The 12,787-nt window shown below is 46.4% G+C and overlaps 1 protein-coding gene across 1 annotated transcript in view; it reads right to left on the reverse strand.

Moving 5' to 3' along the window:
* LOC144773862 (sodium/hydrogen exchanger 4-like) overlaps positions 1-12,787 on the reverse strand; it is a 513,028-nt gene that overhangs the window by 304,515 nt on the left and 195,726 nt on the right. The window contains exon 4 of the mRNA XM_078658947.1: positions 1,409-1,626. Within this exon, the coding sequence (XP_078515073.1) occupies positions 1,409-1,626 (218 nt within the window). The remainder of the gene's footprint in view (positions 1-1,408; positions 1,627-12,787) is intronic.

A 12,787-nucleotide genomic window follows, 5' to 3' on the forward strand; every position in this document is an offset into this window, starting at 1 on the left:
CATTTTACCATTGACTTTACAATGGAGGCCAAGTCTGGGACATCAGCAAGCCCAAGTATGGTTATCAGAAATCTGATCCACTGGGGACAAGAATGTAGTTTTTAGGGTTCTTCTACCCTGACAACCAGCTCACAACATCAGTTTTACATTAGGAGATTCTTCCAAACATTTAACTAGGCATTGCATTTGCAATGCTGGATAATAATATTAAAAGCCTGAAACGTGCCAGACTCCTCTGTTCATAAGAACATTTAAGAGTATTCAGGGTTGGGAACACTCTAGATCAGTAAGTTCAGGATTGGGTCAACTTCTCAGAGTACTGATCTTTGAAGAATGCACATCACTCACTGATACACATGCAAGCATCTGGGGGAACCACCATCTTTAAGAATGCAACCCTCTTCACAGGTGACGGGTCAACACCTTTCAAAAAGACACTGATCAGCACACTCCCCCCAACACATTCCCCAATGGGAACAATTAGGACTTGTCAGTTTTAAACCCTGTAAAGTTTCCATTCTCATCTAAAAATCTAAGTGTATCTGGAGCTGCTCTCTCTAGATCTCTTAAATAACCCAGTGTATCATGAGTACAGGATATAGTATGGGTTGTGTCTCCAACTTTAATGTTCCATTCTAACAAGTCAACTCTGATAACCCCAGCTAAAGGCTTCCTAATGTAAGCAAACAAAAGCGGCAACACGAGGCAACTGTGTATCGTCTCGTGCCCCACCTCTCAATGGTCATTGATTATTCTCCCTGCCCCCATTCTTGTTCCCATATGTAAATACAATAGCTTGATCAGCTTCTCAAAGCGGGGTCAACTTCAAAGCCCTCCACAATTCTAAACGAAATGTACCATCCTACTCTCTTGAAGGTTTTCTCAATATCGAGTAACCCACGGATAGTCCGCCCCATCTTATTCTAAGAAAGCAATAAGGGAAGGCTCACAATAGAACTCCTGAGTTGTACAAAACCTGAGTGATCTCTATGAATAAGCAATTTGACCACCCCATCAGTGTTCACAGTAAACTTGCTTAGAAACTTTATATCTGTATTAATCATTCCACAAGAGTCTAAATGGCCTTTAGCGGATAAGTATACATAACAACAGACCCGATTCAGACAGGAGACTCTCGATTTTTGAAGCCAAAAATGGCTTTATTTTGCCTGTCTCCCAACTGAAATTGACACTGCTTCAATAGAAGTCAATAGGGAAAATGCATTCTCTCGATTTGTTTTTATAATTGTCAAAAACTTCCACTTTCTGATCTAAAATGTTGGGGTGTGTCAATAAGCTCCATATCTGATTTAGGAAACAGTACTATCATAGCCTCAGTCTGCATAGTGTTCAGTTTATTTACTCTAGCAAATACACATTTTCTGTGTTTGGAAAAAGGATGTCTTACTTATTGCACGCCAAATCAAGCAGAAAAGCAAGGAGAAGCAGACAAAAGCCCAGTTCCACTCATGGTTTCTTCCTACAGTGGACACGCCCATGAAAATGAATATCAGAGTCTCACTGACACTGCTCAGCATCTTCATAAAATATTTTATGGTGGTGTTTGATTTCTGGCTGACATTCTCTTGGACATACTTTTTCATGGTCATAGCACAGGCTGTAATTCTGTAAAATGAAAAAGAGAGGGGTTAGGCATCATGATATTAGAATGTAATCAGGCTGGAAATGGGAAACAGGAAGCTTTATATAAAATGTGTAATTTAAAAAATATTGATGTGATTTTTTTTTGCTTGATGCATTTTAAATGGAGCTTATCAGAGAGTTCTAAACATTATGGGACAGGTTTATCAAAGGATTGCATTGCCACGCAGTGGAGCAAGGGTAGCATAATACGCAGCCCCCCCATGGGGTTTGGTGTATTCCCAGATTTACCAAGATTGGTAAACCTGGGAATGTGTCATAATTCTACAGCATCCCAGGAGAGGCTAAAAAAGGAGAAATATCTGTATTTCTCCTAGTAGTTTTGTCTTTCTAAAGGTCCTGCATTCTGCAGGACATTTAGATTGAGATAAAAGCCTTTAAGGATTCTCTTTGTGCAGGAGGGGGTCCCAATCTGCACAAAAATAATCCTGATGGCAACATAGGTAGCCTTGTACCATGGTGCAAGTCTTTCTGCATTGGCACTAGGCAGAAGATTGCATGCAAGAGAAGGCAGAGAGGGGAATGTTTCATATATTGGTAAATATGGTGCATTCTTGCCCTATCTCTTTCACACAATGGTGCAAGGGCAGCGTAATACTTTAGTCAGATTTACCAAACAACGCAAGGCCGAAGCGGTCCTGCATTGCTTGGTAAACCTAGAGTAATACAAGGGAGCACAAGCCTCTGCCTTGCATTACTCTGCCCTGGGAAAGCATTCTATTGGTGGAGCATGTGTGTTCCCACACAGACACCCATGGATTTCGGTGTATTCCCAGATTTACCAAGACTGGTAAACCTGGGAAGTTGTCATAAAGCTACACCCTTCCAGGAGAGGCTAAACAAGGAGAAATATCTGTATTTCTCCTGGTAGTTTTGTCTTTCTAAATGTGCTGCATTCTGCAGGACACTTAGATTGAGAGAAAAGACTTCAAGGAATGTTTTTGTGCAGGAAGGGGTCCCATTCTGCACGAAATAATCCTGACTGCAACACAGGTAGCCTTGTACCATGGTGCAAGACTGCCGCACTGGCACCAGGCAGAGGATTGCATGCAAGATAAGGCAGAGAGTGGAATGTGCCATATATTGGTAAATATGGTGCACTCCTGCCCTATCTCTTTCACGCTGTGCAGCGCAGAAAGTCGTCATGCAGTGTTGCATGAAATATTGAGAAATGTGGTCCCAGATTTATCAGTGTCACGCAACGCAGCAAGAAAACATGATATGGTGCATTCCTGTCCTCTCCTATCACTGGTGCTTACAGTGCCGCCTAGTGCCAATGCAGGGACTGTTGCAACTTGGTGCATGGGTGCCTGTATTACAGGCAGGATTGTTTTTGTGCAGGAAGGGTTACCAGGAATTGGTAGCCAAGTTCATGGACGTTTATTACAAATTAGTAACCAAGATCAAATAAATCACCCTTAAGGCCATACTGTAGAGGTATACGATTACAACAGAAAGGCCAAGTCTCTGAAATAAATATACGCAAACCAGAATTACACATACAACTAACTCAGTGAGTGCAAAACAAGTTAAGAACATCAATATTTGATGTTCAGAAAACAATCTCAAGGTATTTTTTCTATGCATTACGCAATCTAAATCACAAAAGCACACTCCTTTAGGATAAGATGGTTCAGATTGTTCAGAGAGTATCGGAAACAAAAGAGATCTATGTCAGAACAGGGGTCAAGGCAAAGTGGACTAAGTAAAGTAAGGATGAGCATATCAGTAGCTCGGTCAAATCTTCAATAGGCCAGGAATAAGTGCTAGTCTAAGTTACACTTGGGGCAAAGTCCAAAGGATCATTGAGGAATATATCTCAAAAAGTCCGCTCAAGGGATAGAAGGGAATCATGAAAAGGGTTCAGGTAAGAGTCCAAGGGAGATTCCGCTTAGGTTCAACAGAAACGGTTCAGCAAAGAAGTCCACAAAGGGTCAGGAAAGGAAAGTTAAGCAGTATTCCAAGAGAGCTCTCCCAAGGGCTCTCGGGCAAATCTGCAAAATGTTGTGGCTGTAGATAGGTTATATTTCACAAGTCAGTAGGTGGCACCCATTTTGTCACCTCGTCGTCAGAATGTCCATTGTTCCTCTTATGATTCGATGTTGCTGACTGCAGCAGTAGAGAAAAATCCCACACTAGCCATGGGAACGGTACATCTCCCCCAGACTCATGTCAACCAGTAGCGGCTTCTGGTGGGAGTGTTACCGGGCAATTAAGTGGGGTGGGGAAGGGGCAAGATGGGGGTAGTAAACACCGGAATATGGATGAATGCAGGTAAGTTGACAATTAAATCAATAAAACAAATTCCCTTGCGTGCGCTCCATTGCCAAATGTGATGCAGCGCCTACAACAAAATTTGTTTTATTGATTTAATTGTCAACTTACCGGCCCGCGGCGACAGGGGCATCGGGAGAGCCTGGAGGCTAACCAGTTGGCTGGACAGGCGGGTGTTGGGGGGCCGCCAATGATCTGCTCTTGCACAGCCGAGTACAAGACTAGAAGCACTGACACGGCAACAATGGAAGCACAGCAACTCAGGATAAACGGGGATACCATGCTCATAAAATGGAGGTGTTCTGAACTGAGTGCTGTTTAATCACCCCCTGCTATTGGGAACCATTTTTGCTTTGCCAGAGATGTACAAAGGGAGACAGCCGCAGTGTAGCAGCTCATAAGTTTGGCACTGGCATTTTGAATAGGGCATGGCTGAACCTGGATGGCAGTGCAGCCGTTTATGTCATGTGGCCACGTGGGGGTCTGTTTTTGTTGGCTCCCTCTAGTAGGTTCTCGGACTGGATAAGCTTTGACTTCCCACAAGTCTGGCAGGAAAAGTGATGGACGTAAAGACCCGAAACAAAGATTGCTACAGTTTGAGCAGCCAGTAAATCCTGTAAACAACATGGCGAAAGGTGGATCGGAGGTGTCTGACTCCAGCAACGCACCAGCTGGATTTGGCACTCTATTGCAAGAAATGAGGGCTGAATTTAGGGCGCTAGATGGCCGTTTCGATACCTTGTAAAAGACATTAGACAGCATGGGAGCCAAGCTCGAAGTCCACGACAAACGCCTAGATAACGTGGAGGGCAGGATTCCGGATCTGGAAGATGGAGCGGCCCAGTCTACTAAGCGGCTTGACTGGATTGAGAAGATCCTGAAAGACGTGGCCATAACTAATGAAGATTTGGAAGCCCGTAGCAGGTGAAATAACGTGCGCATTCTAGGGGTCTCAGAGTCAACAAATACAGGACGCATGGATCTATTTTTAGAAACTCTGTTTCTCTGACATTTTTGGTAAAGAGGCCTACACTTCAAATATTCTTGTAGAACGTGCACATTGTTCACTTGGCCCACGGCCCAATCTGGGTTGCCCACCAAGGCCCATCATAGCCCGCCTTCTAAATTATCGAGGCAGAGACACTGCACTGAGATTGGCTAGAGAACAAGGTTCCATATCTTGGCAGGGCTCTACATTGACAATTTTACCTGACTTCACTGGTATGGTGCAAGAGGCGAGGCATAAGTACACCAGTTTTAAGGCAACTTTGCGTAATCTGGGCCCCAGATATGGCATGATTTACAGGGCTGGAATGGCTACCGGGCTTTCCTTACTAAACAAATCAAAAAAAAAAATTCTAAAAAGTATGCTTTAAAGCTATTTGTTTTGCATTGTTTATTTAGAAGCGCTGGCAGCTCCCCAGCAACAAAATCAGCCCCTCTGTAGTGAACCTGGAGCCCACCCTGCCACCCCAGCAAAAACACCGGTAGCCAGTCCGGCCCAGAAGATCTCGCATTTTTTATACCTGATTGGCTGTGTACGAATTCTGCAGAGACTACAGGAGGAACGACGGACACAGGAATAATGATAAGTCAACACACAGCGGCTCTGTGGCCAGTGTGGAACTCTTCTCCACTAAGTGATTGTGTGCTGTTTATGTTGAGCGCTAGGATGAGGTTTTACGAGCATCATTATATTGAGACGCAAGAGTCGTCTTGTTATTTATTTCAATTTTGGGTTTCTGACGTGGCTTTGCCAGACCCCAAGTGTATTACACATATGGTTTGTTTCAAAAACTGTAATGTATCTTACCTTGTTATTTTTTGTTTTATTGAGGTGTTTACATGAGATGTTTCAGAGTTGTTAAAGGGGATACTCCCTGCGAAGGGGTGCGCAGGGATGGGTGGTGGGTAGGGAAGGGGACAATTTGGGAGGAAAGATTGCAAACAAAAATAATTACACAAACAATATAGCACACATTTAGGAATCATGAATACGGTTTCAGCAGTGAAGTAAAGAGGAGTATTTGAAACAACTCTAAATTACTAAGTTTAACCTTGCAATGTTGCAAAAAACACAGTTGATGGACAGAATGTAGAACAATGTCATACATTCACCCCAGTACAAGGATCTGGGCCTACATCCATCTTTTTTTTGCACTCCACACCACCCTGGGTTAGACACTGGCTATATGCAAATCAGCTCTGACCCTGTGCCTCATGGGAACAGTCCAGTCCGAACTACCAAGCCATGTCTTTCCCAGACCGGAATCAAGCATCCAAGGACCGGTTTCTGGCTATCAGCCTTCATCAGCCTGGATAGCTTGACTCCAGTGGTGTGGAGAGCCTGGGACTCACGTCTGAGCATACCCAGCCCACTCGGGGTGAAAATTGCAAAAAACACAGTTGATGGACAGAATGTAGAACAATGTCATACATTCACCCCAGTACAAGGATCTGGGCCTAAATCCATCGTTTTTTTGCACTCCACACCACCCTGGGTTAGACACTGGCTATATGCAAATCAGCTCTGACCCTGTGCCTCATGGGAACAGTCCAGTCCGAACTACCAAGCCATGTCTTTCACGGACCGGAATCAAGCATCCAAGGACCGGTTTCTGGCTATCAGCCTTCATCAGCCTGGATAGCTTGACTCCAGTGGTGTGGAGAGCCTGGGACTCACGTCTGAGCATACCCAGCCCACTCGGGGTGAAAATTGCAAAAAACACAGTTGATGGACAGAATGTAGAACAATGTCATACATTCACCCCAGTACAAGGATCTGGGCCTAAATCCATCGTTTTTTTGCACTCCACACCACCCTGGGTTAGACACTGGCTATATGCAAATCAGCTCTGACCCTGTGCCTCATGGGAACAGTCCAGTCCGAACTACCAAGCCATGTCTTTCCCAGACCGGAATCAAGCATCCAAGGACCGGTGTCTGGCTATCAGCCTTCATCAGCCTGGATAGCTTGACTCCAGTGGTGTGGAGAGCCTGGGACTCACGTCTGAGCATACCCAGCCCACTCGGGGTGAAAATTGCAAAAAACACAGTTGATGGACAGAATGTAGAACAATGTCATACATACACCCCAGTACAAGGATCTGGGCCTAAATCCATCGTTTTTTTGCACTCCACACCACCCTGGGTTAGACACTGGCTATATGCAAATCAGCTCTGACCCTGTGCCTCATGGGAACAGTCCAGTCCGAACTACCAAGCCATGTCTTTCCCAGACCGGAATCAAGCATCCAAGGACCGGTTTCTGGCTATCAGCCTTCATCAGCCTGGATAGCTTGACTCCAGTGGTGTGGAGAGCCTGGGACTCACGTCTGAGCATACCCAGCCCACTCGGGGTGAAAATTGCAAAAAACACAGTTGATGGACAGAATGTAGAACAATGTCATACATACACCCCAGTACAAGGATCTGGGCCTAAATCCATCGTTTTTTTGCACTCCACACCACCCTGGGTTAGACACTGGCTATATGCAAATCAGCTCTGACCCTGTGCCTCATGGGAACAGTCCAGTCCGAACTACCAAGCCATGTCTTTCCCAGACCGGAATCAAGCATCCAAGGACCGGTTTCTGGCTATCAGCCTTCATCAGCCTGGATAGCTTGACTCCAGTGGTGTGGAGAGCCTGGGACTCACGTCTGAGCATACCCAGCCCACTCGGGGTGAAAATTGCAAAAAACACAGTTGATGGACAGAATGTAGAACAATGTCATACATTCACCCCAGTACAAGGATCTGGGCCTAAATCCATCGTTTTTTTTGCACTCCACACCACCCTGGGTTAGACACTGGCTATATGCAAATCAGCTCTGACCCTGTGCCTCATGGGAACAGTCCAGTCCGAACTACCAAGCCATGTCTTTCCCAGACCGGAATCAAGCATCCAAGGACCGGTTTCTGGCTATCAGCCTTCATCAGCCTGGATAGCTTGACTCCAGTGGTGTGGAGAGCCTGGGACTCACGTCTGAGCATACCCAGCCCACTCGGGGTGAAAATTGCAAAAAACACAGTTGATGGACAGAATGTAGAACAATGTCATACATTCACCCCAGTACAAGGATCTGGGCCTAAATCCATCGTTTTTTTGCACTCCACACCACCCTGGGTTAGACACTGGCTATATGCAAATCAGCTCTGACCCTGTGCCTCATGGGAACAGTCCAGTCCGAACTACCAAGCCATGTCTTTCCCAGACCGGAATCAAGCATCCAAGGACCGGTGTCTGGCTATCAGCCTTCATCAGCCTGGATAGCTTGACTCCAGTGGTGTGGAGAGCCTGGGACTCACGTCTGAGCATACCCAGCCCACTCGGGGTGAAAATTGCAAAAAACACAGTTGATGGACAGAATGTAGAACAATGTCATACATACACCCCAGTACAAGGATCTGGGCCTAAATCCATCGTTTTTTTGCACTCCACACCACCCTGGGTTAGACACTGGCTATATGCAAATCAGCTCTGACCCTGTGCCTCATGGGAACAGTCCAGTCCGAACTACCAAGCCATGTCTTTCCCAGACCGGAATCAAGCATCCAAGGACCGGTTTCTGGCTATCAGCCTTCATCAGCCTGGATAGCTTGACTCCAGTGGTGTGGAGAGCCTGGGACTCACGTCTGAGCATACCCAGCCCACTCGGGGTGAAAATTGCAAAAAACACAGTTGATGGACAGAATGTAGAACAATGTCATACATACACCCCAGTACAAGGATCTGGGCCTAAATCCATCGTTTTTTTGCACTCCACACCACCCTGGGTTAGACACTGGCTATATGCAAATCAGCTCTGACCCTGTGCCTCATGGGAACAGTCCAGTCCGAACTACCAAGCCATGTCTTTCCCAGACCGGAATCAAGCATCCAAGGACCGGTTTCTGGCTATCAGCCTTCATCAGCCTGGATAGCTTGACTCCAGTGGTGTGGAGAGCCTGGGACTCACGTCTGAGCATACCCAGCCCACTCGGGGTGAAAATTGCAAAAAACACAGTTGATGGACAGAATGTAGAACAATGTCATACATTCACCCCAGTACAAGGATCTGGGCCTAAATCCATCGTTTTTTTTGCACTCCACACCACCCTGGGTTAGACACTGGCTATATGCAAATCAGCTCTGACCCTGTGCCTCATGGGAACAGTCCAGTCCGAACTACCAAGCCATGTCTTTCCCAGACCGGAATCAAGCATCCAAGGACCGGTTTCTGGCTATCAGCCTTCATCAGCCTGGATAGCTTGACTCCAGTGGTGTGGAGAGCCTGGGACTCACGTCTGAGCATACCCAGCCCACTCGGGGTGAAAATTGCAAAAAACACAGTTGATGGACAGAATGTAGAACAATGTCATACATTCACCCCAGTACAAGGATCTGGGCCTAAATCCATCGTTTTTTTGCACTCCACACCACCCTGGGTTAGACACTGGCTATATGCAAATCAGCTCTGACCCTGTGCCTCATGGGAACAGTCCAGTCCGAACTACCAAGCCATGTCTTTCCCAGACCGGAATCAAGCATCCAAGGACCGGTTTCTGGCTATCAGCCTTCATCAGCCTGGATAGCTTGACTCCAGTGGTGTGGAGAGCCTGGGACTCACGTCTGAGCATACCCAGCCCACTCGGGGTGAAAATTGCAAAAAACACAGTTGATGGACAGAATGTAGAACAATGTCATACATTCACCCCAGTACAAGGATCTGGGCCTAAATCCATCGTTTTTTTGCACTCCACACCACCCTGGGTTAGACACTGGCTATATGCAAATCAGCTCTGACCCTGTGCCTCATGGGAACAGTCCAGTCCGAACTACCAAGCCATGTCTTTCCCAGACCGGAATCAAGCATCCAAGGACCGGTTTCTGGCTATCAGCCTTCATCAGCCTGGATAGCTTGACTCCAGTGGTGTGGAGAGCCTGGGACTCACGTCTGAGCATACCCAGCCCACTCGGGGTGAAAATTGCAAAAAACACAGTTGATGGACAGAATGTAGAACAATGTCATACATTCACCCCAATACAAGGATCTGGGCCTAAATCCATCGTTTTTTTGCACTCCACACCACCCTGGGTTAGACACTGGCTATATGCAAATCAGCTCTGACCCTGTGCCTCATGGGAACAGTCCAGTCCGAACTACCAAGCCATGTCTTTCCCAGACCGGAATCAAGCATCCAAGGACCGGTTTCTGGCTATCAGCCTTCATCAGCCTGGATAGCTTGACTCCAGTGGTGTGGAGAGCCTGGGACTCACGTCTGAGCATACCCAGCCCACTCAGGGTGAAAATTGCAAAAAACACAGTTGATGGACAGAATGTAGAACAATGTCATACATTCACCCCAGTACAAGGATCTGGGCCTAAATCCATCGTTTTTTTGCACTCCACACCACCCTGGGTTAGACACTGGCTATATGCAAATCAGCTCTGACCCTGTGCCTCATGGGAACAGTCCAGTCCGAACTACCAAGCCATGTCTTTCCCAGACCGGAATCAAGCATCCAAGGACCGGTTTCTGGCTATCAGCCTTCATCAGCCTGGATAGCTTGACTCCAGTGGTGTGGAGAGCCTGGGACTCACGTCTGAGCATACCCAGCCCACTCGGGGTGAAAATTGCAAAAAACACAGTTGATGGACAGAATGTAGAACAATGTCATACATTCACCCCAGTACAAGGATCTGGGCCTAAATCCATCGTTTTTTTGCACTCCACATCACCCTGGGTTAGACACTGGCTATATGCAAATCAGCTCTGACCCTGTGCCTCATGGGAATAGTCCAGTCCGAACTACCAAGCCATGTCTTTCCCAGACCGGAATCAAGCATCCAAGGACCGGTTTCTGGCTATCAGCCTTCATCAGCCTGGATAGCTTGACTCCAGTGGTGTGGAGAGCCTGGGACTCACGTCTGAGCATACCCAGCCCACTCGGGGTGAAAATTGCAAAAAACACAGTTGATGGACAGAATGTAGAACAATGTCATACATTCACCCCAGTACAAGGATCTGGGCCTAAATCCATCGTTTTTTTGCACTCCACACCACCCTGGGTTAGACACTGGCTATATGCAAATCAGCTCTGACCCTGTGCCTCATGGGAACAGTCCAGTCCGAACTACCAAGCCATGTCTTTCCCAGACCGGAATCAAGCATCCAAGGACCGGTTTCTGGCTATCAGCCTTCATCAGCCTGGATAGCTTGACTCCAGTGGTGTGGAGAGCCTGGGACTCACGTCTGAGCATACCCAGCCCACTCGGGGTGAAAATTGCAAAAAACACAGTTGATGGACAGAATGTAGAACAATGTCATACATTCACCCCAGTACAAGGATCTGGGCCTAAATCCATCGTTTTTTTGCACTCCACACCACCCTGGGTTAGACACTGGCTATATGGATTTGGGGGTAGATCTTTGGACTGGGGTGAATGTGTGACATTGATCCACATTCTGTCCATCATTGTTGTGTCTCGGATGCTTGTTTCCGTTCTGGGAAGGACATGGCTTTTGTAGTTCGGACTGGACTGTTCCCATGGGGCACAGGGTCAGTGCTGATTTGCATATCTCCATTGTCTAACCCAGGGTGGTGTGGAGTGGAAAAACGATGGATTTGGGCCCAGATCTTTGGACTGGGGTGAATGTGTGACATTGATCCACATTCTGCCCATCATTGTTGTGTTTGCAATTACCGCTCTAAGTGTACTGGGGATGCACTCGGATGCTTGTTTCCGTTCTGGGAAGGACATGGCTTTTGTAGTTCGGACTGGACTGTTCCCATGGGGCAAGGGTGCCAGCGTTGCAAGAATGATTGTTTTTGTGGAGGAAGGGACACCTTCCTGCACAACAACAATCATGGATGGCATTTCCTTCTTTCCCTGTGTGCTGCAGAATGCAGCACACTTGGAAAAAGCAAAAAATAGGCGAAATACAAGTATTTCTCCTCGTTGTGCCACTCCATGCCTCCCCTGGGGATGCGTAGGATTCTGACGCATTCCCTGCTTTACAAAAGTTTGTGAATCAGGGAATGTGTTGGGTTCCATGAATGTTGCCTGGGAACACCCACAGTAACACCTGTGGAATGCCCCTTTCACGCAGAGTAATGCATGAAAGGGTCCCATATTTACAAGGCCATGAAAAGTCATGCAGGGTGACCTTACCTGGCCTTGTACATATGGGCAGGCACACTGCTCCGCCGGTGCATCAAAAATCGTCACGCACATGCGGCGCAAAGGCCTTGTAAATGAGGCTCTATGTGTATGATTTCACTCAGCTGATTAAATGATGATGTAAATTAACACTCCTTTTTGGTGACATCTTTAGTATTAGACATGGGGTAGAAAATCTAAGTAAATGAACACATTTTCGTCAAAAGAAACATGGGGAAATATAAATCAATACATTTCAGTAGCACAAAGTTCAGACCCTGGTCATAATTGTTAAGAAAACGGCACTGGAAAATGCGCTATGGCACATACAAGTCGTTAAACAAGGGAGTTTGGAAGGTAGTAACACAAATCAATAAACGTATAAGCATGTAGGGGCATATTATCAAGACAGCTTTAGCAGCAGAAAACTGCCGCTCAAACGGCAATAATGGGCTTGATAATATGCTCTATGGAATTCCAATTGAAGCCCATGTTAAATGTGAAGGACATCTAACCTGGGCTTCAATTGGAATTCCATAGAGCATATTATAAAGCTCATTATCGCGTTTTAGCAGCAGTTTTCTGCCGCTAAAGCGGCAATAATTTTATTGCATGTCTTGAAAATATACACCGTAGTTACTCAAAATATGCGGGAAATTAGATACAATTCAATGGTGGGTTTTGCACAGGGAGTACTAGGACAACA

The sequence above is a fragment of the Lissotriton helveticus genome, chromosome 8 (assembly GCF_964261635.1).
Source record: "Lissotriton helveticus chromosome 8, aLisHel1.1, whole genome shotgun sequence".
Classification (NCBI taxonomy): Eukaryota; Metazoa; Chordata; class Amphibia; order Caudata; family Salamandridae; genus Lissotriton; species Lissotriton helveticus.